This window comes from Mobula birostris, chromosome 7 (assembly GCF_030028105.1).
Source record: "Mobula birostris isolate sMobBir1 chromosome 7, sMobBir1.hap1, whole genome shotgun sequence".
In the NCBI taxonomy this organism is placed as follows: Eukaryota; Metazoa; Chordata; class Chondrichthyes; order Myliobatiformes; family Myliobatidae; genus Mobula; species Mobula birostris.
The window spans coordinates 169,562,678-169,589,394 of record NC_092376.1 but is presented as its reverse complement, the minus strand read 5'-3'; the positions used below and the strand labels follow the sequence as shown (position 1 = coordinate 169,589,394).

The window sequence follows — 26,717 nt, the reverse complement described above, 5'->3', positions numbered from 1 at the left end:
TGCCTCAAAAAGGCAGCATCCATCAATAAGGATATCCTTCACCCATGACATGCCCTCTTCTCATTGCTTCAATCAAGAAGAAGGTACAAGAACCTGAAGATACACACTCAATGTTCAGGAACAGCTTTTTCTCCTCTGCCATTAGACTTCTGAATGGACTTTGAACCCATGAACACTTCCTTAGTATTTTTCCCCTCTGTTTTTGCATGACTGATTTAATTTATTTTTTATATATACTTACTGTAATTTCTAATATTTATTACTATGTATTGCAATATACTGTTGCTGCAAAGCAACAAATTTCATGACATATGTACGATACATATGCTGGTGATATTAAACCTGATTCCAATTCCAAATTTCCAAATTTGTACTTATCCAAATTTCTCTTCAATGTTGAAACCAAACATGCATCCACCACTTCGGCTAGCACACTCCCACTATCCTCTGAATGAAGACATTCCCCCTCATAGTTCCTTTAAATATTTCAGCTTTCACACTTCACCTGTGAGCTCTAGTTCTAATCTCACTCAACCTCCCTTCGAATAAAGCCTACTTTCATTTACCCTATCTATACCCCTCAGAGTTTTGTATACCTCTGGCATATCTCCCCTCATTTTCCTTTGCTCTAGGGAATAAAATCCTAACCTATTCAAATCTTCCCTATAATAGTTCCTCAAGTCCCAGAAATATCAATGTAAATACTCTCTGAACTCTTTCAATCTTAGTGATATCTTCCTTATAGATTTTTTTCTCTCACCCACTATTGCACATTATGAGTGTTAGGAAGCACGACTTCTGCTTCTGCATTTCCCCTTTGACAAATTTATCTCACCTACACACAGAAGCAATGGCTGAGTGGGGAGTTTAGCCAAGAGTGTGCAGTAGCTTCAGTAGATGAGCAAGAAAACTGGATGAATTGATAAGCATAGGTGCACTCCTGGCAAATTACAGTTATTGAAAAGTTAGATCGATAGAACAAGCAAACCAAAGTACTGCAGACACTGGAAATGTGAAATAGTACTGAAAATTCTCAACTTCCTCATCAGGCAGGTAATAATTGTTAGCACCATATTTCGGATCAATCCCTCTCATCAGAAATGCTGGTGCAGGTTAAACTGGGACGGCAATGTTTTGTCTGATCCATTGTGATAGATGAGAGGAAGAGACAAAGAAACACCCACAAAATGCTGGAGGAACTCAGCAGGTCAGGGAACATCAATGGAAATGAATAAACACTTGATGTCTCAGACCAAAATCCTTCTTCAGGAATGGAAAGAAGGGGTGAAGATGCCAGAATAAAAAGTTGGGAGGAGGAAAAGGAGGACATCTAGAAGATAATAGGTGAAGCCAGGTGGGTGGGAAAGGTAAAGAGCTCGAAGGAATCTGATAGGAGCGAGGAATAGACCATAGGAGAAAGAGAAGGAGAAGGGACCCAGGGGAAGGTGATAGGCAGGTGAGAAGAGTTAAGGGGCCAGAGTGGGGAATAGAAGAAGGTGGGGGGAGGGAAAAAACATTTTTACAGGAAAGAAAAATTAATATTCATGCTATCAGGTTGGAGGCTACCCAGATGGAATATAAGGTGTTACTCCTCCACCCTGAAGGTGGCCTTATCTTGGTATAAGAGGAGGCAATAGATTGGAACGGAAATGGGAATCAGAATTGAAATGTTCGGCCACCAGGAAGTTCTGCTGTTCAAGTCAAGTCAGGTCAAGTCACTTTTTATTGTCATTTCAACCATAACTGCTGGTACAGTCCACAGTAAAAATGAGACAACGTTTTTCAGGACCATGGTGCTACATGAACAATACAAAAACTACACTGAACTACATAAAACAACACAAAACTACACTAGACTACAGACCTACCCAGGACTGCATAAAGTGCACAAAACAGTGCAGGCATTACAATAAATAATAAACAAGACAATAGGCACAGTAGAGGGCAGTAGGTTGGTATCAGTCCAGGCTCTGGGTATTGAGGAGTCTGATGGCTTGGGGGAAGAAACTGTTACATAGTCTGGTCGTGAGAGCCCGAATACTTTGGTGCCTTTTGCCAGATGGCAGGAGGGAGAAGAGTTTGTATGAGGGGTGCGTGGGGTCCTTCGTAATGCTGTTTGCTTTATGGATGCAGCGTGTGGTGTAAATGTCTGTAATAGTGGGAAGAGAGACCCCGATGATCTTCTCAGCTGACCTCACCATCCACTGCAGGGTCTTGCAATCCGAAATGGTGCAATTTCTGAACCAGGCAGTGATGCAGCTGCTCAGGATGCTCTCAATACAACCTATGTAGAATGTGGATGGAGTAAAGGTTCTTGATGAAGCGATCCCCAAACTTATAACCGGTCTCACCAGTGTAGAGGAGGCCCCATCAGGAGCACTGGACACAGGAGTCAACCCCAGCAGATTTGCAGGTGATGTGTTGGTTCACCTGGAAGGACTGTTCAACTGGGAAGAGGTGAAAGGGCAGGTGTAGAACTTTGGGTGCTTGCAGGAATAAGTGCTGAGAGGGAGATTAATGAGATTGAATGGACAAGGGAATCAAAGAGGAGTGATCCATAAAGAAAGAGGAATGGTGGCAGAGGGAGGTAAAGATATGTTTGGTCATAGGACCCCTTTGGAGATGTTGGAAAGCAAAGGAAGAGACATTGCATAGGTTGAGACTGGAGGTTACTAAAGAATGAACACATATTGGACAGCAACCAGTTTGAGAACGCAATACAGACAGGCAATTTTACAAGGTTAGAAATACAGTATGTAAACAAGGAGAGGTTGTTCAGCTTTGGAGGCAACATATACCAATAAATGTGTTGTCCACTTTCCCTGAGAAAAAAAGAGGTTTGTTATCTCCATTGTGAGAGATTGCAGAAGTTCTCAGCTGTAGGGGGATCTGGATGCAGAACTATAAAAGCCAAAATTCATGTATTTCATGGAATTATCTAAGCTAAAAGTTTATTATTTATTGTGAGAGCAATTGTATACCAGTGTAGAGAGGTTGTGCTTCAGTAATGTAGGCTATCAGTTAGACAATATCTGGAGTACTGTGAACAGCACTGGCTCAATAAACTCAAGAGATTCTACAGATGCTAACAATCTGGAGTAACACACACAAAATACTGGAGGAAATCAGCAGGTCTGGCAGCCTCTGTGGAGAGAAACAAAGAGCTAACATTGTGAGCTGAGACCCTTTGACAGATCTCAATAACTATAGACAAGAGAAAATCTGCAGTTACTGGAGGTCCAAAGCAGCACTCACAAAGTGCTGGAAGAACTCAGCAAGCCAGGCAGCATCTATGGAAAAGAGTAAACAGTTGGCTTTTTAGGCCGAGACCTGTCATCGGGACTGGAAAGAAAGAGTTAGGGTGAGGAGAGGAAGAACTACAAGGTGGGAGAGAGGGAGGGGTGAAATAGAGCTGGGAAGTTGAGAGGTGGAAGAGATCAAGGATTGGAGAAGGGGGAATCGGATTGGAGAGGGTAGAAGACCATGGATGAAGGGCCTTGGCCCAAAACTTCGACTGTTTACTCTTTTCCATAGATGCTGCCTGGTCTGCTGAGTTCCTCTGGCATTTTGTGTGTGTTGCCTCAATACCAACAAAAGGACTTTACAGAATGAGTAGCGATTCAGCGAAATGCACCAGAGTAATAGCTGGAATGGGCAAGTTGGCAAATGGATGAAAAATACATAAGCTACATTTATATCTGCAAGGTAATAAAAGATTAAAAGGGGGCAAAATTAAAACATGCAATATCCAGTGAGTTCTTGACTGACTGTATAATTCACCTAGTGCGGTAATCTAGAACTAGGGATTTTTAAATAAGCAGTTACCCATTTAAGACAGAAATAAAGTGGATCTCTTTTTCAGAAGTTCTCAAGTCTTTTACTGTCTCTTTCCTGAAAGGTTAGAGGAAGCAGAGCCTGAGGCGATTTCCAAAGCTGATGTGGATAGATGAATGATAAGCGGAGGTATAATGTTACCTTGTGTAGTCAGGGGTGTGGGATTGCAATTACATTCAGAACAGACACAATTTTATTAAACTACAGAGCAGGTTTAAAATCTGAGTGACAAATTTTTGCACCTTATTCATATGTTCCTGGATGCACAAAAGTCCACATATTCATACAAAGAAGGAGATGTTATCCTGTATGGCTTCACTTAATGTATAAATTACTCAGCAGTGATAGTAGAGATAGAGGGGCATGGTAGTGTCATGGTTAGCACTACGCTTTACAATTTCAGCTGTAAGATCTGGGTTCAATTCCACCCGCTGTCTGTAAGAAGTTTGTACATTCTCCGCGTGACCACATGAGCTTCCTCCGGGTTCTCCAGTTTCCCTCCAGGGTCCAAGGTTGTACGGTCTGTGTTAGTGAGTTGTGGGTATGCTACGTTGGCACTGGAAAAGTGACAGCACTGGAGGACTGCTCAGCGCAATCATTGCTAATTTGATTTGACACAAACACATTTCACTGCATGCTTTGGTCAACGTGTGACAAATAATGCTAATCTTTACATTTAGTTAATGCTAAATGCATTATTAAGTAAACTGACTAATGGTGCATATACAAAAACTTTACCTGCATTTTAGAAGACATATGAGAGCAGACAGGGGTGATAAATCTGTTTGCACTCTTTGAGGAAGTGATGAGTGCAATACATCTGCATTGGCCTTTCAAAATGTTCTTAATAAAGTGCCATTTATTAACCCACGAGACAAAAGAGGGAAGTGATACCAGACATGTGAAATTAAGATATTCATAGCAGAAAAACTGCGTTTTGCATCATTTCCTGAACTGAATGATAATTACAGTGACTATTCTCTTTCTCTGCTCTCAAAATGGTGGGAAGCAATGATTGGACAAAAATCACAACATAAAATAAAGTATCTCTACAAATTCCAGCTGCTCTAGGGATAATAAACTTGATTCTAATTTTGATTATTTTCTTAAACGTAACCCAAAATTAGGCTCAGGAATATCTATTTATCCATCTGATTCTACAATAATACATTCTCTAGCCAAAGATTTCTTTGCTTTTTCTCTACCTTCTTTTCAATAGATCAGGAGTGTTAGTTTTCAGTCTGATTTCCATTTCTTTAAACAGGTGATGTACTGAAGACTATTCACTGAGTTCTTCAATTATTCAGATTCCTTTATTTATTGTAACATATGGTGAGATATGCTATTTTCATAAACAACTAACACAACCTAAGGACACGCTGAAGCAGTCTGAAAATGTTGCCACACATTCCGACATCAACATAGCATGTCCAAAATGTTCAACAGAGAAAACACAAGCAACAGCAGAACAACACCTAAACAAGTCTTGTTCCTTCCTCCCACCCACCCACTCAGACACAAAGGCAGTCCTCCTGCCCCAGGGTAGGGCACCTCCGGGCTTCCAGCCTCCAGTGAACTTACGGATTTACATTATTTTATACATATATTGCTACTCACTGAGTCTGAAGGCTGTTGGTTGGATCTCTCATCAAGGATAATTTGCTGCAATTTAAACCTATTGAGACCGATCCTTCACTATAGGGGACATGCATCTGATTTCTATCAGCATTGTGTTCTGTTTTGTGTGTTCATTATGTGTATTATGGTAACTGGTCCCGTCAGTGGGCGGGCGTGGTAAAAGTGAAGGGAATAAGTTATGTATTCATGCTTTGTTCTGGCCATTTTGGGGCAGGGGAAAGATGGATGTCATATCTTTTGTTGATCACTTTGTTACAGCTTAATTTATGCCTAGTACAGTTAATTGCATCACTTCAGGATTGTACGTTTTGCTTGCTGCTGATAAAGGATTCAATACAATTCTTTGACTTCTAGAACATCGTTATTGGAGTGATTTGAGGCCATGGCATACAAATTTAACAATCTGTGGGGCCGCCAGCAGTGGCACTGGGTTGCTAGAATAGCCACTACATTCACATGTCTAGTCCCACCTTCTCTCTTGTCCCCTTTAACTTTGAGCAAATTGATGTAATTGAATGTTGGGGTTACTGAAGGAAACTGATCAAAACACTATTCAATAGAACTAGCAAATTACCTGGTCGGTTTTGAAAAGTGACAGCAGCATATTCAATTTCTGTAGCGCATGGATTCCTTTGAATCGGTTCCCTTTGAACATCCTCAACTGTGAAGGTGAATTAAAGCAGTTTAGTACTTGAGTAAGTATTGGAGAAATCCATCATGCTTTTCCCTCAGCTATTTCACATTAAGAGCATTAGGAAGCATGAATTTTTGGCACATTCTTTTGCTAAGGTGTGTATCCTGTGAGTTTTCTCAAGTAGCTGAGCAGGGAGTGTAGGTAAGAGTGTGCTGTAGCTTCAGCAGACGAGCTGGAAGTTGAGGTGAGTGCAAAAGGGAGGGTGCTAACTCTGCACACTTGAAGAACAATACTGCACATGCTACAGGTTAGGCAAAAGTTAAACATTGCAAATGCGAAATACTGAAAATATTAGACTTCCTCATTAAGGGGGGTAATAGCTGTGTTGGTTCCAAATTTCACATTGAAGGCTTTGACTGAAAAATGCAGAGGTGTTTGGTAAGGGGAATGATTCATAGTAGATTAACACTGCAGAACTTTGGCTGACTCAGCTTACAGCATGAGACAAGTTGAGTCTGCAGTGCTCAAAAACATGACCACATTTTTAACAGCAGTGAGACTGTGATAGAGGTAGTGGCAAGCTATCTTACAGAGGTGGAATATGTAAATGAGAAGTAGTTGTTCAGCCTTGGAGGTAACATATACCAATACAGGTGAAGTCGTCCATTTTGGCAGAAAATAAATAATAAAAAAGGAGTATGTTATTTCCATGGTGAGAGAACACAGAGGTTTTCAGCTAAAGAAGGATCTGAGTGTTATGGTGCATAATTTGTAAATGCTAATATGCAGATATGCAGAGTCTTAGAGTCATCCATGCCCTTTTGGCCCAACTTGTCCATGTTGACCAAGTTGCCTACCTGAGCTAGTCCCATTGGCCCATATCCCCCCAAATCTTTTATGTATCTACCTCAGTGTCTTTTGAACATTGTATCTGTATCGGCCTCTACCACTTCCTCTAGCAGCTCGTTCGACATATCCACCACCCTTTGCGTGAAAAACTTCTCCCCCAGATCACCTTTGAATTTTTCCCATCTCACCTTGAGTTTATGCCCTCTAGTTTAAAACTCTCCTACCCTAGGACCTTATCTGTGTCCATCCTGATTTTATATTCCTCTGTAAGGTCAGATATAGCATTAATTAAGAAAACTAAAATTTGTTATCAATTATTTTGAAGGGAATCGATATAAACATAGGAGCACTGTGATTAAGTACATTTTTATAGAACATTTTTAGTATTATGTAAAGTATTGCCCCCATTATTTATCAAAAGATATAGTATTACTATGTGGAAAGCAGTTCCAAATGGCTGGAATATCTTACACATAAAGACTGGAAAGGTGAGGCTTATATCTGCAAGAGAGTGAAAAAATAAAAGGGGCATCATTAAAACATACAACACCCAGTCAGGTCTCAACACCTTGGGATAGTGGTTCACCTTGTGGGGTAACCAAGAAATATAGGTCACTGTTAAAGCATACGGGTCAGTCATTTAAGATGAGATAAGATGAAATTCATTTGATTCACATTGTTTTGAGTGTTTGGTTGCAGGTTTGAAGCTGCAATCAGAGCACACACAATTTTATTAAACTGCAGAGCAGGCTTCAGGGGCTGAATTGTCAACTCTTGCTCCTAGTTGTTATGTTTCCAAATTCATAAGTCAATAAACATATATTGATGAAGACGTAGAGATGCGGAAGTAGTGCGTTCAGGTTTGATTCCAACATTTAGGAGAAATTTGTATAAGTACATGGATGGGATGGATATAGACTATTTGACCCGATTCCAACATTTAGGAGAAATTTGGATAAGTACGTGGATGGGATGGATATAGAGTATTTGGCTGATCTGGTCTGTTCAGCGCAGACTAGATAAGGTGGAAGGCTTGTTTCCGTGCTGTAGTGCTCTTTGACTCTATGTGGCTTTGTAAGGTTTAACTTAAAGAACTGGATGCTGTAACTATGCTTAGTGATAATTGATCATTGATAGATAATATGTACACAAAATGACTAATGGAAACCCCACAAGAAATTCCTTTCTCACATAATAGCAGAAACAGGTATATACAGCTGATTAATGTACAAAAAAAAAGAGATCAACACACGGTTTGAGTACCCCTTCTCTGAAATGCTTGGGGCTGGAGGTATATCGGATTTCAGATTTTTCATATTTTGGGATATATAACAAGATAGCTTGGGATCGCCATCACTTCCGACTCTGAATTTATGTGCTAGCAGTATGCAGTCCTTTGTCATGTACTGATGAAGCAGTTCAACATTTTAGATCTTAGCAAACTCACTGTATTTCCCTACTACTTTTGATCAGCAGAGGCTTTTCACCACCCATCTTTAAAAATTGAATGCCGTGCCTTGTCTTAAATTCTGCAACCAGCCTGCTGAATATTCACAATTACCTTCACTTTTCAGAGGGTTGTGATAGACCTTTGTTTCATAATCAGCATACTGCTGAGCAGCATACTGTATGTCCATTCCAACGCTGGCAAATCCACTCTTTCAACACACAATTGAGATACTCATTTTTCAGTTTATGTAGTGGTTTTCTGTTTTTTGTTAACTCTGTTTATTACAAACGTGAAGTCACTTCTCAGAATTGTTTGTGGTGTGCAGGGGCCTGTGTGACACCAGGGAACCTTCCCAGAATTTTGTGGAATTTTCCATTTGTGACAATTTGTCAGTGCTCTAAAAAATTTCAGATTTAGAATATTTTCAGATTTTGGAATTTTGAATAAGGGGCCCTCAATCTGTATTGCTTGTACAATAGAACTTGCAAATTGCCTGGTTGCTTTTGAAACCTGACAGCAGTATAATGAATTTATTCAGAGAACTGTGCAGGCGAATTGATAATGATAAAGTATTTGAGATATTCATCAAGTTTTTTCTCTCAGTAACTGTTTCTCATTGTCAGCATTAGCATCCTTCATTGATATTGAGAAAAGAGATAAGAAACAAATTTAAATGGTTTCCCATTTGTCTGAAGCAAATTCCACTCTGAAGGGTAATAGAACCTCAGAGAGATAGATGCTAGTCCCTTCAATTCCTGCAAATAACACTTCTTGCAGGGTAGACCAAAAACAAAATATTTTAGCTACTGTAAATGCAAAATAGACAATGGTAGAATTGCCTGCTTGTTCTGGAAAGAACTGTGGAAAGAGAAACAGAGCTAGTACTTCAAATTGACAATTTTTTATCAGAAACTATTCCAAAAAAATGGTCCTTGGCCTGAAAAGTTAACTGTTTGTTTTCCATTGACGCTATCTTGATGTCAGAAATGATGAACAATTCTAGCCTTTTCTGTCTTATTCATCAGGATAAGCTTCAGACTCATGCCAAGTAAAGCCTTCAAAGGATCTTAGAAACATAGGACATCTACCGTGCATGAGCAGAGCTGGCCAGTCATGTCTATGCTGTTGAAGAACAAGCTATCCAACCTTTATTACCACCTCCTGGCAACAGACTCATAGCTCTGAAAGTCAGACCTCTTCCATCCACATAGAAATAGGGTTTCTACCTCTGTCATCACCTCAGGCAATGATGTTCCAATCCATCACAAGAAAATAAATAAATTTCCTTGTGTCCCTTCTAACCTGCCTATCAACTATTTTATGCCTCAGCCCCCTTGGTTTTGCTAAGAGAAATAGATCAGTTCTATTTACTCTCTATAACCTTTCAAAATTATACCTTAATTTAAATCCCTCTTTTGTCTTCACTGTTACAAGCAACTGATGTTTTCCAATTTCTTCTCATTATTAAAGTTTTCCAGCCTTTCATAAATCCTTTCAATTTTTTCTGTAATGTAGAGACCAGAACTCACTGTGGTATTCACTGGCAATCTATAGAGTCATTGAGTCGTAGAGCACTACAGAATAGAAAAAGGCCTTTTGGCCCATCTAGTCCATGCCAGCCTGGTTTCCTACCTAGTCCCATCCCCCTGCACCCAAACCATAGCCCTCCATAGACTCCTATCCATATACCAACCCAAACTTCCCTTAAGTGTTATAATTGAACTTGCGTCCACCATTCTGCTGGCTACTTGTACCACACTCACAGCATCACCTCAGTGAAGTAATTCCCCCTGACATTCCCCTTAAATATTTCCACTTTCATCCTAAACATATGTCCGCTAGTTCTCATCTTACCCAACCTCAGGGGTAAAAAAAATCCCTGCATCTATTCACCCCATCCGTACCCCTTAACTCAGTATCCATCTTTAAGATTCCCCAGCTCATTGTACTGTACTCCAGGAAATAAAGTCCCAACCTATTCAACCTATCCCTGTAAGTCAGAGCCTCAAGAAATAGCAACATCCTTGTAAATTTTCTCTTCACTCTTTCAATCTTATTGATGTTTTTTCCTGGAGGTGTGTATTTTTTATCGATGTATTATTTTCAGGATCTGGTTATTGGTACCATGGCCAGCATTTATTGCCTCTCCAAAATTGCTTGGAGAAGGCTGTGGTGAGCTCTACACCTTTTTCCTCTTCAGACTGGCCTTTAGCTCACTATTCCCTGTGCATCATTTGTACTTAACTTTTAATTCCTGCTCATTGTGTTTCCCAGCATAAAACTCTCCAGTGAGCTCTGAGCTTTGTGCATAAGGGGGCAATAAATGTTGTCTTATCCTCAGTTTTGTCTGGGACTTAATGAATTGTCTGGCAGACAGTGTTTTCTCTTACCTGGTTTATGCACCCTCGTGTGGTAGGTTATCATTACTGCAATGAAGCACAGTAGTGCCAGGACTACAGGTATGAGAATCAGCTTCAAATAAGCAACTTCAGTTTTCTCTAGAGAAAAAAAAAATGATGAAAATAAGAGTTGTATAAAATGGGACAGACTTAGGAATAGTGTCAATAGGTGATTGATAAACTTGGTAGTTAGTCTTTCTGTGCTGTATGTCTTTCTGGCATCATTGAATATTTGAGTGACAAGGTGGACATAGGTCTCTACCAAAGGAGGTATAAGGTGCTCCTTTCCTCTGCTAGACTTCAGGAGGCACTTAGCACCCGCTTAACTGCCCCCCATGCCATGGGAGCAAGTGGTGGATGGTCACTGAGCAGCTCATGCATATCACAAGTCCTGGTTATGCAACCACTGACACCAGGAGGTTAATCTCTGAAGAGTTTTTGATAATGGCTAGAGTCACCCATCACGTAAGGACACTGCCCAGAAGGCGGCTATTGCAAACCAATTTTGCAGAAAAAATTGCCGAGAACAATCATGGTCATAGAAAGGTCATGATTGTTCACGTCATAGACACAGCACATAATGGACAAACAAATATTTAGATTGGAAATATTAACAACTTGGCAAGAATAAGTGTTATGATTAACAATGCATGTGGACATTAGCAGTCTCTTTACACTCTGTCCAGAACAGCTTAGAGGAAAAGGCCCAAAACTTGCTCCATAGCATTGATACAACTGATGTCAGAACACTTTGGCCATCCTAACCCTGCCAATTTAGCCTTCAAACAATAATTTTCAATCATGAGCATCACTGCCTTTAGCTGTCAGATATTACTAAAAGATACTGCACAGAAACTCACATGCTTCATAGTCACAGACACAAAATGCTGGAGAAACTCAGCAAGTCAGGGAGCATTATGGAGGGGAATAAACAGTCAACATTGTGGGCCAAGAACTTTCATCAGAACTATATCCCCCTCCATAGATGTTTACAGACTTGCTGAGTTCCTCTGGCATTTTCGAAGGCTCAAAATGTTCAAAGGTTCATTTATTATCAAAGTATGTATGCAGTAGACAACTCTGAAATTATTCTTCTCCAGAAACAAAGATCTGGAGATGCAACAATCCATCAATTATACAGTAAACATTTAGCTTACATGAAATGTGCATTTCTGAGAATGATTACAATTGTTCAGGTTCAATAAAGGACCATAGTTCCCAACACAACTCAGTAACCAGATGCATGCATCTGGGCTTCAAGAAAGGCATAGCTGGACTCAGTTTTAGTGTCTGGTGTTTGTCTCTGCATATGAGCAGAGGCCACGTGACCTGACATTAGAAGCTCTCAACAAGCAGTCAAGCATTTTCAAAAGAAAATCAGTCGAGGGAAAACTGTTGTTATAGTACTGATATAGAATCATAGAAAAGTACAGCACAGAAACAGGCCATTTGGCCCATCTAGTCCATGCCAAACCATTTAAACTACCTAGCCCCATCCATATCCCTACTATCAATGTAGCTATTCAAACTTCTATTAAACATTGAAATCGAGCTTGCATGCACCACTTGCACTGGCAGCTCATCCACATTCTACCACCCTCTGAGTGAAGAAGCTCCCCCTCATGTTCCCCTTAATCATTTCATCTTTCACCCTTAACCCATGACCCCAAGTTGCGGTCTCACTCAACCTCAGTGGAAAAAACCTGCTTGCATTTACCCTATCTATACCCCTCATAATTTTGTGTTCCTCTATCAAATCTCCCCTCAATCTTCTAAATTCGAAGGAATAACAGTTAAGAGCAATTGGCTAAGTACATGGATAGGATGGATTTAGTGGAAATGGACCAAATGGGACTTGTTTGGTGGGCATAATGGTTACCATGAAGACGTCGGGCCTGTTTCCTTGCTGCAGTACTCTCTGACTTGACAACAGGTTCACTCTTATCCATTCTCATAATAATGTTGATATAAAAGTAAATGTTTTACACGGGGGGAGGTAATTATAATTTTAATGGCAGAAATGTGGAAGATAACTTATGTTCTGATACTGTACAACCAGAATTCAGAGTACAAAAAGTAAAGGGTCAGATTTAGACTTCATATTAGTCATAGTTTTAGATGCTCTGCCGAGCTTTTCTTTCCAGATGAATCCTTGGCAAGTGTCCAGCTTGAGCTGTTGCCAAATTTCTAACCACATTGACAGTTGGCTGTGGTGCAGGAACAGAGCCAAAGGTTTCTGAAACCTCTTTCTCTAAATGCCACGGCTGCAAAGTCGATGCCCTCCTTGTGTGACTAAACTTCTCCTTTCAACTCCTGCCTTTAATCCTTACACTTACTGAAAAAGGATAGCACGGTAGCAAACCAGTTAGCTCAACACTGTTACTGTGCTCGTGACCGAGGTTCAATTCTGCCACTGTTTGTAAGGAGTATATACATTCTCTCTGTGACCGTAACTGATAAACACGACTGTGCAAAAGTCTTAGGCTAATGTCAAAAAAAATCTGTGAATCGAAGATACTTTCAAAAATAATGAAATAAAAATTTCTAAATATCAAAAAAATTACTATAAAGAGCAGTAAACAGTAAAAAAATCAAATTAATATTTACTGTGACCATCCTTTGCCTTTAAAGCTGTATCAATTCTCTTACGTACATTGTCAGTGCAATTTTTTAAGAAAATTGGTTGGTAGGTTGTTCCAAACATTTTGGATAATTTGCCACAGTTCTTTTGCAGAATTTTGTTGTCTCGCTTGCTTCTGTCTCTGTCCAGGTAATCCCAGAGAGTCTTAATGATGTTGAAATCAGGGATCTGTGGAGGCTGTAACATCCGAAACCCTATAAAAAAATCTAGAGTGCCTAAGGCTTTTACACAGCTCCGTACAAAGCCTCTGCACAGAGGACAGGAGAACAATGGGTACCCAAGCGAGGCGTGTGGTGCAGATAACTGTCATTTGCACAGAAACTGGCAACTTTACAGAGAATGGTGTGAAAAACAAGTAAAAAAACATCTCATGAGTGGACGTTCTGTGGGCAAAAAATGGCTTGTTATTGAGAGAGGTGAGAAGAGAGGTGAGGCTACTTAACAAGATAAGAGCCCATGGAATTACGGGAAAGTTACATACGTGGATAGAGCATTGGCTGATTCACAGGAAACAGAGAGTGGGAATAAAGGGACCCTATTCTGGTTGGCTGCCGGTTACCAGTGGTGTTCCGCAGGGATCAGTGTTGGGGCCACTTCTTTTTACATTGTACATCAACGATTTAGATTATGGAATAGATAGCTTTGTGGCTAAGTTTGCTGACGATACGAAGATAGGTGGAGGGGCCGGTAGTGCTGAGGAAACGAAGAGTCTGCAGAGAGACTTGGATAGATTGGAAGAATGGGCAGAGAAGTGGCAAATGAAGTACAATGTTGGAAAGTGTATGGTTATGCACTTTGGCAGAAAAAATAAACGGGCAGACTTATTTAAATGGGGAAAGAATTCAAAGTTCTGAGATGCAACGGGACTTGGGAGTCCTCGTACCGGATACCCTTAAAGTTAACCTCCAGGTTGAGTCAGTAGTGAAGAAGGCGAATGCAATGTTGGCATTCATTTCTAGAGGAATAGAGTATAGGAGCAGAGATGTGATGTTGAGGCTCTATAAGGCGCTGGTGTGACCTCACTTGGAGTACTGTAGGCAGTTTTGGTCTCCTTATTTAAGAAAGGATGTGCTGATGTTGGAGAGGGTACAGAGAAGATTCACTAGAATGATTCCGGGAATGAGAGGGTTAACATATGAGGAACGTTCGTCTGCTCTTGGACTGTATTCCTTGGAGTTTAGAAGAATGAGGGGAGACCTCATAGAAACATTTCGAATGTTAAAAGGCATGGACAGAGTGGATGTGGCAAAGTTGTTTCCCATGATGGGGGAGTCTAGTACGAGAGGGCATGACTTAAGGATTGAAGGGTGCCCTTTCAGAACAGAAATGCGAAGAAATTTTTTTAGTCAGAGGGTTGTGAATCTATGGAATTTGTTGCCACGGGCAGCAGTGGAGACCAAGTCATTGGGTGTATTTAAGGCAGAGATTGATAGGTATCTGAGTAGCCGGGGCATCAAAGGTTATGGTGAGAAGGTAGGGGAGTGGGACTAAATAGGAGAAAATGGGTCAGCTCATGATGAAATGGTGGAGCAGACTCGATGGGCCAAATGGCCTACTTCTGCTCCTTTGTCTTATGGTCTTATGGAGAATGGCCAGATTGGTTTAAGCTGACAGGAAGGTGACAGGAACTTAAACAAACATGTGCTACTGCAGTGGTGTGCAGAAAGACATATCTGAACTCACAACACATCAAACCTTGAAGCACAGTAGTAGACAGGTCACAGCAGCAGATGGCCACAAACATACACTCACTGGTCACTTTATATGTACAGGAATTTACTAATAAAATAGCCACTGAGTGGAAAATGTGTAATTGTAAAGAATCCCAATGCTGGTTACATTAATATGAAACACTTCCATTACACATATTATAAAATTACTGTGACTCTTACCATTAACCTCAAGCTGGATTGTGATAAAAATTCTCGGCACTTTTCGATTAAACACAAGACAGGTCCATTTTCTGTTATGTGGTCCAACCTTCTGAATGAACACCGACAGACTGATGTTTCCTTCTTCTCGGGGGTTAAGTGTCTTTTCTTTAACAAAACTTTTCCTGCCAGTTTCCATCCAAATGAGCCGTGTTGCTTCTCTGGTGTGTGAAATGGAGCAGGTAAGGGTAACATCGTCTCCTTCAGCCAGACGGTGAGGTGGAATCGCTGTCACTACAATTAGAGAAAGTCTGTGTTTTGGTAATGTGTGACATGAGGGTATTTCATCCTCAAGGTGTGCCATACTTAGGGTATTTACTGTAAATAATATTGTAAAGGGAATTTATAATTTTTCCACCCTGGACACCTCGGTATTTCTGAAGTAGAATCAGAATCAGGTTTAATTCTCACTGACATATGTGGTGAAATTTGTTGTTTTGTGGCAGCAGAATAGAGTAAGACATAAAAATATAAGTTCCAACAACTAATGTAATAGTGCAAAAGAGGAAAAGACAGGTAATATTAATGGGACATTCAGAAATCTAATGGCAGTTACTGTTCATGCAATTAGTTCAAACCCAATAATATAAGGATGGACTGTCTCCATTGAATGGCTATGGTCATCAACAACCCTTCTCAATGCAGAACTTCAACCCATAGTCATTTGACTTTGCAGCACAGCTCAGCCCTAAGGGATTGTCCATTTTCCAGTCCAAATGGATCACAAAGATCATTAGGGAAGGGAAAGAAAATCTGTTCATCTTAGTTCATGTAACTGAAAAGCTCATCAACCTAAAAGAGCAAGTTGGTTCCTCTACGACAGCTACTGCCCGTTGCTGACTAGTCCCAGGATTTTCTCTTCCTTTTTCTGATATACAGCATCTGCGTATATTTGGTTTTAAGGACTTGAAGTTTTCTTATTCTGTAGTCAAATGTACGTTTAAACTTATTCTAACACCTTTATTATGGATATCTGGGTGTACACACAAACACAGATTCTTCAGATGCTGGGAATCCAGAGCAACGCACACAAAATACTGGAGGAACTCAACAGGTCAGGCAGCATCTATGGAGAGGAAATAGCACTGATGTTTTCAGCTCAGAGACTTCCTTGGGACTGGAAAGGAAGGGAGAAGAAGCCAGCCTAGGAAGGTGGGACAGAGGAAGGAGTAGGATGACAGGTGAAGTCAGATGAAGGGGAATGCAAGTGGGTGGAGTAGGGAGGATGAAGTGAAAAGCTGGGAGGTGATAGGTGGAAACAAGTGAAGGGCTAAAAAAGAAGGAATCTGATAGGAGAGGAGAGTAGGGCATGGGAGATAGAGGCACCAGAGCAAGTTGATAGGCAGGTAAGGAGAAAAGAAGGGCTAAGAGGAGAGCCATGATGGAGAATGGAAAAAAAGAGGAGGAAAGGGGAGAAATTACTGGAAGTTAGAGAAATCAATGTTCTTGCCCTCAAGTTGGATGCTACCCACACGGAATATGAGGTGTTATTCTTCCAACCTGAGAGTGACCTCATCATGAGGAGGCCATGAACTGAGGTCATGTGTGTTACTCCAAGAGGACATTTGTCTGTAGTCTTCCTAACGCCTTCTGGGAGCATACACTATGTGCTGGGTGCAAGTTGTTTGACACACACTCAAAACTGAATCTAATCAGAATCAGAATCAGATAAAACAAACGGGCAGACTATTATTTAAATGGGGAAAGAATTCAAAGTTCTGAGATGCAACGGGACTTGGGAGTCCTCGTACAGGATACCCTTAAAGTTAACCTCCAGGTTGAGTCAGTAGTGAAGAAGGCGAATGCAATGTTGGCATTCATTACTAGAGGAATAGAGTATAGGAGCAGAGATGTGATGTTGAGGCTCTATAAGGGGCTGGTGAGACCTCACTTGGAGTACTGTGGGCAGTTTTGGTCTCCTTATTTAAGAAAGGATGTGCTGACGTTGGAGAGGGTACAGAGAAGATTCACTAGAATGATTCTGGGAATGAGAGGGTTAACACATGAGGGACGTTTGTCCGCTCTTGGACTGTATTCCTTGGAGTTTAGAAGAATGAGGGGAGACCTCATAGAAACATTTCAAATGTTAAAAGGAATGGACAGAGTGGATGTGGCAAAGTTGTTTCCCATGATGGGGGAGTCTAGTACGAGAGGGCATGACTTAAGGACTGAAGGGCGCCCTTTCAGAACAGAAATGCGAAGAAATTTTTTTAGTCAGAGGGTGGTGAATCTATGGAATTTGTTGCCACGGGCAGCAGTGGAGGCCAAGTCATTGGGTGTATTTAAGGCAGAGATTGATAGGTATCTGAGTAGCCAGGGCATCAAAGGTTATGGTGAGAAGGCAGGGGACTGGGACTTAGATTCACTTGGATTCAGCTGAAGTGCTGCCTTATGCTCCTGATTCTCCCCATTACAAATGGATGTTGAATCTGTGACCCTTCATATTTTCACCAGTAAAGGGATATAGTGAAAGGAATAAGGGAGATGTGAAACCAGAAGGGAATATGGAAGCATGTCTGTCCAGATGAATAAGTAGACATTTCATGCATTCTTGAACTCAGCAGGTTTGCAGACAGTCTGTGGCTGAAATTCCACAGAATCCCATTAACTTCCTACCATAGCTCAACCAGGAATCTTGGAAAATGACAGAAATTGCTATTTGTTTCCCATTATTTTTCCAATGTCTCCCGAAGCCCACAATAAGTTGGAACTCATAGGGAATTTCAGTGCCACTGCCAATATGTTTTAAGCCTTACTTTTTGTGGTTATCAGTTCCACTTTTACAAATTCCACCGTTTCCATGGTACATATATAAGTGCCTGCATCTTCAAATTCTGCAGGAGAAATCTGCAGGGGAAAGCTCGTCCCATCAAACTCTTGCAGCTTGATTCGATTCCAAAGTTCTGGGGTAAGTGTGGTCTCCCTTCGTCCCTTGACATCAGAAGACATCACCCTCCTCCTCTTTTCATGATTGTATTTTTTCCAGTACCATGTTGATTGATTACGGTTCTCACCTTTACAGTTCAGGTAGAGTGGATTGTTACCAAAAATTGGCCAGAAATTTGTGTACTCTTTCCCATAGTTTGCTGAAATAGAAAAACAGACAATGAATTAAGAAAGATGGAGGGAGGGAGAGAGAGAGAGAGAAGGAAAGTGAGAGAGGAAAGGGAGAGAAGGAATAAGAGAGAAGTGTAATGTTCAATCAAGTTCATGGTTCTGGCAAGTGAGAGAGGAAAGACTCTGACTTTGAATAGGTATATTAATAGGTATATCCCTAAGTTACAGACAATACAAAGCTAAATATTCAACAATCATACTTAGTTAAAATTTCACATAGAGTATACCTTCTCAATCGTCTTGTGCATCCTTGCCTTAAACAAAGGAAGAAGGGAGCAAACCCCTTCCATGTGCTATTTTATATACCCAGGATTTTTGAATCTGGACATCAGGCAGCAATCCAGTGGGAAAAGCAGCTGCAGTTTCTAAACTAGCCAATGGCAACAGAAGTGGCTTTTGACAATTGGAATAAGTCATGCCACCACAGGACAAGGAGAAGGAGAGAGAGAGGAAGAGGAGAGCAAGAGAGGAAGGAGAAGGAGAGAAAGGAAAGAGAGGAAGAAGAGGAAAGAGAGGAAAGATATAGAGGTGCAGCAGAGGGAGCACTCATTTGTCATTCAAATTACTCATTTGACATCAGTTGTCATTCTCAGCTGATCAGTTATTCATGAACCAGTATCAACACCAACTGAAGCAGCCAACACAAAATTTGAGTATTGGTGTCATAAGAGGAGAGGCAGCTTTTCTCATCCTGAAAGAGAGGGGTTTGAAGCTACTCAGAGAAATTTTCACATGACAGAAACACAAGGAAGGAAATGTACACATGGTTCAATCAGTTTGGGACTGGTTTAACCTGGAGATCACAAGTTGGGCACAGGTCAACAAAGGTTTCTTTTAGAAGCTTTATTTACAGTCATTTTGTTTTTCAATACCTGATATTTACTCCAAAGGAGATTTTGCACTTACATAAGACAATGTGCAACTCAATATCGACTGTGAGAACTGTTCTTCCATATTCTTGTACTTCACAAGCATATTGCTCCTTATCCTGTTTCTTGACATCGCGGACCATTAGGTAGACTGTGTTATTCAGGTGGATCTGGTCCATGTTGTTTATTCTGTTCTGGGATGAATTTTTCTCAGTCCACTGAAGACTGACAGTGTCAGGGAGCCTGGATATGATACAGCTGAGGGTGACGTCACTGCCCAGATATTGATACCGGGGATCCCGCTTGACTGTATGTTAAAAGGAGTGGAATAAAGAAATGAGAGAATCTGAAATTATTCGGAAATGTTACACTGGAAAATCTCTATTTAAAATACTCATTCATAATTTAATCCCACGAGTCTTTAGCAAATGATAAATACTGTACAGTGACACATGAATAAAAGACAAGGAAGGAAAAGTGCATTTCATTTGATCTGACTGAGTGAGAAAGGACGTAGCTTATTGAGATTATAGGAAAGACTCAGGAAGGTGAACAAGAATACTTGTCACAATGTACACTGGCAATGTCGGACTCCAAGCACAAAGGAAAGACAGACTCCAATGAAGAGACAGCAACCAGAGTGTAGTTACAAGAAGTCTAATGAGAGCATCAGTGGCTCAGCCGAGCTACACCATGAGTCAAAACATTCTCCAAACTAGGACCCCGTTATTAGTGCTAATCAGGAGTCCTCTTTAATAATACAAGTAACACAGAATCACTGAGCCTACCTAAATAAATCTGAGGAGTGACCAATCAATAAGAGGCAGTGCATAAAAGAAGAGTTACTTTTTAATCAGGTCTGTGATCAAGATTTAAAAAGGAGAGTTTTGCCGCAGTTTCTCAGAGTTGTGGAGCAAGCAATCAACGAGGGGGATTCACTAGAAAGAGCCAATAAAAATAACACAAGTGCAAGTGGAGAGGCCATTCTTTTGAGTGTGATGACAGAGTATTTGGTTTATCAGGCTTGAGCAAGGTAAAGTACCTGGTAAGTTCCTCTCTTTCTGTTCTTATCTGTTCATTTGTCCGACAGGGCAGAGTAGTGTAGTGAGAATGGCTTTGTACTGTGTGTGGGTTGTAGTAAGTCTAGAAGATCTCCAGTCTCCAAGATAAGCACATCTGCACCAGATACACCAAGGTTTAGCTTCTGAGAGAACATATTAAGGAAATGGAGCTGAAGCTCAATGACCTTCTACTCAGACTGAAGAATGAGGAGCTGATAGATAGGAGCTACAGGGAGGCAGTCACCTTAAGACTGCAGGAAACAGGTAACCGGGTGACTGTCAGGAAAAGGAGGGGAAGTGCACAGCCAATGCAGAGTACATCTACGGCCATTCCTCTCAATAATAAGTATATAACTTTATATACTGCTGAGGGAGATGACCTACTGGGGGTTGGGAGGGGTGGGGGTAGACAGTGACCAGGTCCAAGAACAGAGTCTGGTGCTGTGGCTCAGAAGCAGACTGCAGTGCTGATAGGAGATTCCATAGTCAGAAGAGTGGAGACGAGATTCTGTGGGAGCAGTAGAGACCCAGATGGTATGTTGCCTCCTGGTGCCAGTATCAGGGATGTGTCAGATTGGAATTCTTAAGGTTGACAGTCAACAGCCAGAAGTCTTGGTGCACATTGGCATCAATGACATAGTTAGACAAGAGAAGGAGGTCCTGAAGGGAGATTTTAGGGAGCCAGATAGAAAGCTGAAAACCAGGACCTCCAGGGTAGTAATCTTTGATTGTCTGCCTGTGCCGCAGGCTAGTGAGAGTAAGCAACACATACAAAATGCTGGAGGAACTCAGCAGGCTCGGCAGCATCTAGGAAAAGCATACAGTCGACCCTTTGGCAGTTTTCGGCCCGAAACGGCGACTGTATTCTTTTCCTAGATGCTGTCTGGCCTGCAGAGTTCCTCTAGCATTTTGTGTGTGTTGCTAACTCTCACTGGCATGTGGCACAAGCAGGCACCCAGAGATTACTCCCCTGGAGGTCCTGTTCTTCAGCTTTGTGTGTTGCTTGGATCTCCAGCATCTGCAGATTTTTCTCTTGCTAGTGAGTATAAGAATAGGATGATTTGGAAGGTGAAAGTGTGGCTGAGAAACTGGCGCAGAGGGCAGTGCTTCAGATTTATGGATCCTTGGGATCTCTTCAGGGGAAGGTATGACCTGCACAAAATGGATGGGTTACACCTGAAGCAGAGGACGTCCAATATCCTTGCAGGCAGGTTGGCTAAAATTGTTCGGGAGGATTTAATCTCATTTTTCAGGGGGATTTGAATTGGGGTGCTGAAGGTGAGGTAGTCAGTTTACAAACAAAGGCAATATGTAGTGAGACTCCTAGCAAGGAGAAGCTGATGATAGGGAAAAATTGCTGTCAACAGAATGAGTGCAATAAAAAAGGCAGACAAAATCAAAAAGGGTGAATACCAGATTGAAGGCGTTACATTTGAATGCATGCAATATATGATAGAGTTGCAGATTGACATGTATGATATTGTAGGCATCACTGAATTACGTCTGAAGAAAGATGAAGGCACAGGGTACATCCCAAAGTGGAAAGAGCATTCAAAGGCAAGATGACACAACCACGACTAACAAGAAAAGTCAAAGCCAACATAAAAGCCAAAGAGATGGCATATAATAAAGCAAAATATACTGGGAAGTTAGAGGATTGGAAAGTTTTTACAACCAACAGAAGGCAACTAAAGAATTATTAAGAAGGAACAGATGAAATACAAAAGTTGGCTAGCCAATGACATTAAAGAGAATACCAGAAGTTTCTTCAGATAAATGAAGTTTAAGAGAGAGGTGAGAGTGGATACTGGACCACTGGAAAACAATGCTGGAGTGATAGTAATGGGGGACAAGGAAATGGCAGATGAACTGAATAAGTACTGTGCACTAGTCTTCACTGTGGTAGACATTAGCAATATAGTGGAAGTTCCAGGTCTTAGGCGTTATGAAGTGTGTGAAATTACCATTATTAGGGAGAATATTCTTGGGAAATTGGAAGGTCTGAAGGTAGATAAGTGACCTGGACCAGATGGTGTACACCCCACGTTTCTGAAAGGGCTGGCTGAAGAGGGACTGGTAGCTTTAAGGAAGTAGAGACATTATGGAAGAATTTGGGCAGATTAGAAGAGTGGCTAAAGAAGTGCCAGATGAATACAGTGTCAAAAAGTGTATGGCTGTGTACTTTGGTTGAAGAAATAAAAGGCTAGACTTTTTTCTAAAAGGAGAGAAAATTCAAAAATCTGAGGGACAAAGGGACTTAGGAGCCCTTGTGCAGGATTCCGTAAAGGTTAATTTGCAGGTTGAGTCTGCAGTGAGGAAGGTAAATTCAATGTAGTATTCATTTCAAGGGGACTAGAATATGTAACGTTGAGGCTTTATAAAGCACTGTTGAGGCCTCATTTGGAGTATTGTGAGCAGTTTTAGGTACCTCCTTTTAGAATGCATGTGCAGACATTGGAGCAGGTTCAAAGGATTTTCATGAAAATGATTCCAGGATTGAATGGCTTGTCATATGAAGAGCATTTGATGGCTCTGGGCCTGTATTCACTAGAATTCAGAAGAATAAGGGGTTACCTAATTGCAACCTATCAAATGGTAGAAGGGCTTGATAGAGTGGACATGGAGAGAATATTTCCTTTGGTGGGAGAGCCTAGGACCAAAGGACATAGTCTCACAATACAGGGACGTCCTTTTAGAATGGAGATGGGGAAGAATTTATTTTGCCAGAGAGTGGTAAATCTGTGGAATTCATTGCCACAGACAGCTATGAAGGCCAAGTATTTATGTATATTTAAGGCAGAAGTTGATAAATTCTTGAATGGTCAGGGCATTAAGGAATGTGGGGAGAAAGCAGGAGATTGGTGCTGAGAGGAAAATTGGATCAGCCGTGATGAAATGGTGGAGCAGACTTGATATGCAAAATAGCCAAATTCTGCTCCTATATCTTATGATCTTATGGTCTAAACCTAACAAATTTAAACAGAAAGCATCAGGAGACCACATTAAAAAGAGCAAGTCACTCAAGAAAAGACACAAGTAATTCTAGACTTAATAATTCTTACTAAACAACAATTAGCCAATTCAGGGGCTCAAAAATGCTTGGAGCCCCATGCTGTCCAGCTGCGCACACAAGGCTAGAGAACCTAATAATATTATAAACAAGAGAAAATCTGCAGATGCTGGAAATCCAAGTAACACACACAAAATGCTGGATGAACTCAACAGGCCAGGTGGAATCTGTGGTAAAGAATAAACAGTTGACGTTTCAGGCCTAGACTAACAGTTGACGTTTCAGGCCTAGACTACTCCTGATAAAAGGTCTCAGCCTGAAACTTTGACCGAGTACTTTTGGGCTTATGAAGGTTATTTCGGAAGGCACATGAAGAGAGAATGAACCTGGGGGTGATGATGGTAGAGAACAGGAGGTGATTGTGATGAAGCAGTCAGTGTGTGTAGAATCAAGGAGGAGGTACATTAGCATGAGACACACGCCAACATTCTGGGAACTGCTTCATCCTCTCCTTTATCAGATTTCTGAATGGACTATGAACCCAAGTACACTACTCCACTGTTTAATTATTTATTTTTGTTCTTTTTTTTTGCATGACCTATTGAATGTAATTATATACATATATATGTCTCATTGCAATTTATCGTTTTTATTATTATGTATTGCAATGTACTGCTGCCGCTAAACAACAAAAAGCCACGACTTTGCCAGTGATATTAAACCTGATTCTGACTCTGAGCCCTAAGACAGAGCAAGGTGAGGTGACGAAAGGAGATGGAAATAGCGAGGCCGGTCATTTGCCGACACGGACACGGAGCAGGCTAAAGAGTGACAGAAGCTATAGCAGAAAAGTATGCTGGTTAAAGTTGTGGGCGAATTTGTCAGATGTTCCAGAGTCACAGACAGCAGATCTGGCCACATTCATGAAAGAGGAACAGTCATCTGCTATGTGTGGACTGAGAGAGGAAGGGAACAAAACCAAGACGGCAGAATGAAGAAGTGGCTGGAATGCAGAATTCACAACGTTCACATCATTAAGCTCCCTGGAGGTCACGGACAGTCTGGTCCACAGTCAACGGACAAACGTAAGGAAAATGCAAGACAAAAATAATTTTACTCCCACTATCATCATATTTCGAGGGAATATTTGCAATCATTGTAGGATTCCCCTAAAGAAACTGTGGATTATTTATTATTAAATCCCAATGTCTGTTCGAATTCACTATTCTTAGCTTACCTACCTTCGGTGATAAATATTTCATATTGTTTCAGTATTTTCCCCTCGGGTTCCATCTGTTTGAATGTGAACATCCCGGCAGCTTCAAAAGCAACGTTTTTAATGGTTAGATGATGGGAGTCGTTGATCCGGTGAAACGGGAATACATCGGTCTTCGGATCTTCACGGAACCACTCTGCTGTCCAGCCGTCCACTTCAGCCTTCACTTTGACCAGTGTTTTCGAGCTGAGATTGTCCCGGTGTGGTCTCCATTCCCAGACACCAACGCCCCCAACGGGAATATCCGATCCATTCAGCACAATGTGTTTTTCCCGCGTCCCGATATAAATAGAAGTGGGTTCTTCTACGAGAAAGTAGAAGGCATCATCAACTTTAGAATGTATTGCAACTCGGTCAGGAAATTTACAGTTCACTTACAAATACCATGCCGGAAAAGTCTCGATTCATTAGAGGGGGGTGTCTATCCGTGTGATTTTACAACTTCGGCTTCATTAGACTGGGTGTCTCTATTTTATCCCCTTATTTCAGTTTTAATTCAGCAGCAGTCATTCCTGGTGTGAATAATTCTGGACACTGGCTCCAGTGTCTAAAAGATGTTCCTCTGCCCGAGGAAGAGCGCGAGTGCCTGTCGACATTCGCTAAGTGGTTTGTTCGAAAACCATTGGCCACTTACCCTGTGTGAAAACGGACCCAGTCAGCAGGAAGAAGAAAGGCATCATCATCGCTCTCGGTACTCTACCCCAACAATCCCGTCTCTTTGTATGTCGCTGCCTTTCTGCGCAACAGCCGGGTATCAGCCGCTGATAAATTCTGTAACAGCCGATCTCCCTTGCGAAGAGACGAGTTCAGCACAAGGCTCTCTTCTTGGTCTCTCTCTGACCTCAACCGTCAGTGGCTTCCTGAGCAATGAAGAGAGGCTGGGGCTGTTCTTTTTCTCCCTCTGAAATATAGGAAGACGACCAAAAGAGGTGCAGTATATAAAATTGTTAAGTATAGAAAGGGTGAATTGTCACAGTCTTTTTCTCAGGGCAATGAAATCTAAAAATAGAAGTCTTGGGTTTAAGACGAGCAATGTAAAGACAGAGTTTGGTATAAGGAAGGACCCATCAGGGAAAGTGATAGAGTTTTGTTTAACTACAATGTTTAAAATACATTTTGACAGGTACTTGAATTGAAATAGTTTAGAAATATACAGGTTAAATAAAGACAAATGGGACCAGCTCAGGGAGGCACTTTTGTTAGCACAGAGTAGATGGGCTGAAGGGCCTGATTCCACATAATGGCTCTCTGTTTGTGCTATTGTTTTTCTTACAACTGAAGACATGATAGGCTCTTCAAAAATGAGCTCAACCAGAGTCCTTTATTGTATGAACATGCTACTTACAGCTTGGAAGAATCAGATCAGTAGTCAGCATGGAAGGCTGAGATTCCACAGTAGATGCAATAAATGGCTTGTGATATTCTTATTTACAGGATAAAAAGAAATAGGGACAGCAGTGAGCAATCCAGTGTGTCTGTTCCAGCATTCATAACAACATAAGAAATACAGTGGGAGCAGGATTAGGCCATCTGGTCATCATGGCTGATCTGGCTGTGGACTCAGCTCCAGTTACCAGACTTTCCCCATAATGCTTAATTCTTCTGCAGTGCAAACATTTTTATATGTCTAATTTTATATGTTCTTTAAGTTCTCTCCCCCCATTCTTCTGAATCCCATCAAGTACATAGACACAGGTGACTTAATCTCTCCTCATATGCTATCACCCTCAGCTCCAGATTCAACCAGGTGAACCTCCTCTACTCTGCCTCCAAAGCCACGATATCCCTTTCTTTAAGTAATGAAACTGAACTACACAATTTACTTAGATCATGTCTGATCCTCTACTCATCCCCATTTTCCATTATGATTAATATCTCTGGATTCCTTTGATGTCCAGAATTTACCTATTTCTGTTTTGAATAAAAGATGAAGAATTCCAAGGGTTGAGAAATCAAGAAGTAGGGGGCTTAGGTTTCAGGTGAGAGGAAAGATTTAGTAGGAACTTGA

The 26,717-nt window shown here is 41.1% G+C and overlaps 1 protein-coding gene across 2 annotated transcripts in view; it reads right to left on the bottom strand.

The window, feature by feature from the left end:
• LOC140200885 (uncharacterized) overlaps nucleotides 1-25,598 on the bottom strand; it is a 29,098-nt gene extending 3,500 nt beyond the window's left edge. Inside the window, exons 1-7 of one of the 2 annotated variants that reach the window (XM_072264524.1) lie at nucleotides 25,344-25,598; nucleotides 24,675-25,013; nucleotides 19,400-19,669; nucleotides 18,133-18,462; nucleotides 15,338-15,610; nucleotides 10,796-10,903; nucleotides 6,047-6,133 (exon numbers count right to left, since the gene is read on the bottom strand). In XM_072264524.1, the coding sequence (XP_072120625.1) occupies nucleotides 6,047-6,133; nucleotides 10,796-10,903; nucleotides 15,338-15,610; nucleotides 18,133-18,462; nucleotides 19,400-19,669; nucleotides 24,675-25,013; nucleotides 25,344-25,392 (1,456 nt within the window). In that variant the 5' untranslated portion in view covers nucleotides 25,393-25,598. The remainder of the gene's footprint in view (nucleotides 1-6,046; nucleotides 6,134-10,795; nucleotides 10,904-15,337; nucleotides 15,611-18,132; nucleotides 18,463-19,399; nucleotides 19,670-24,674; nucleotides 25,014-25,343) is intronic. The other variant, XM_072264525.1, reaches the window with a different exon arrangement.
• Nucleotides 25,599-26,717: the final 1,119 nt, after the last annotated feature.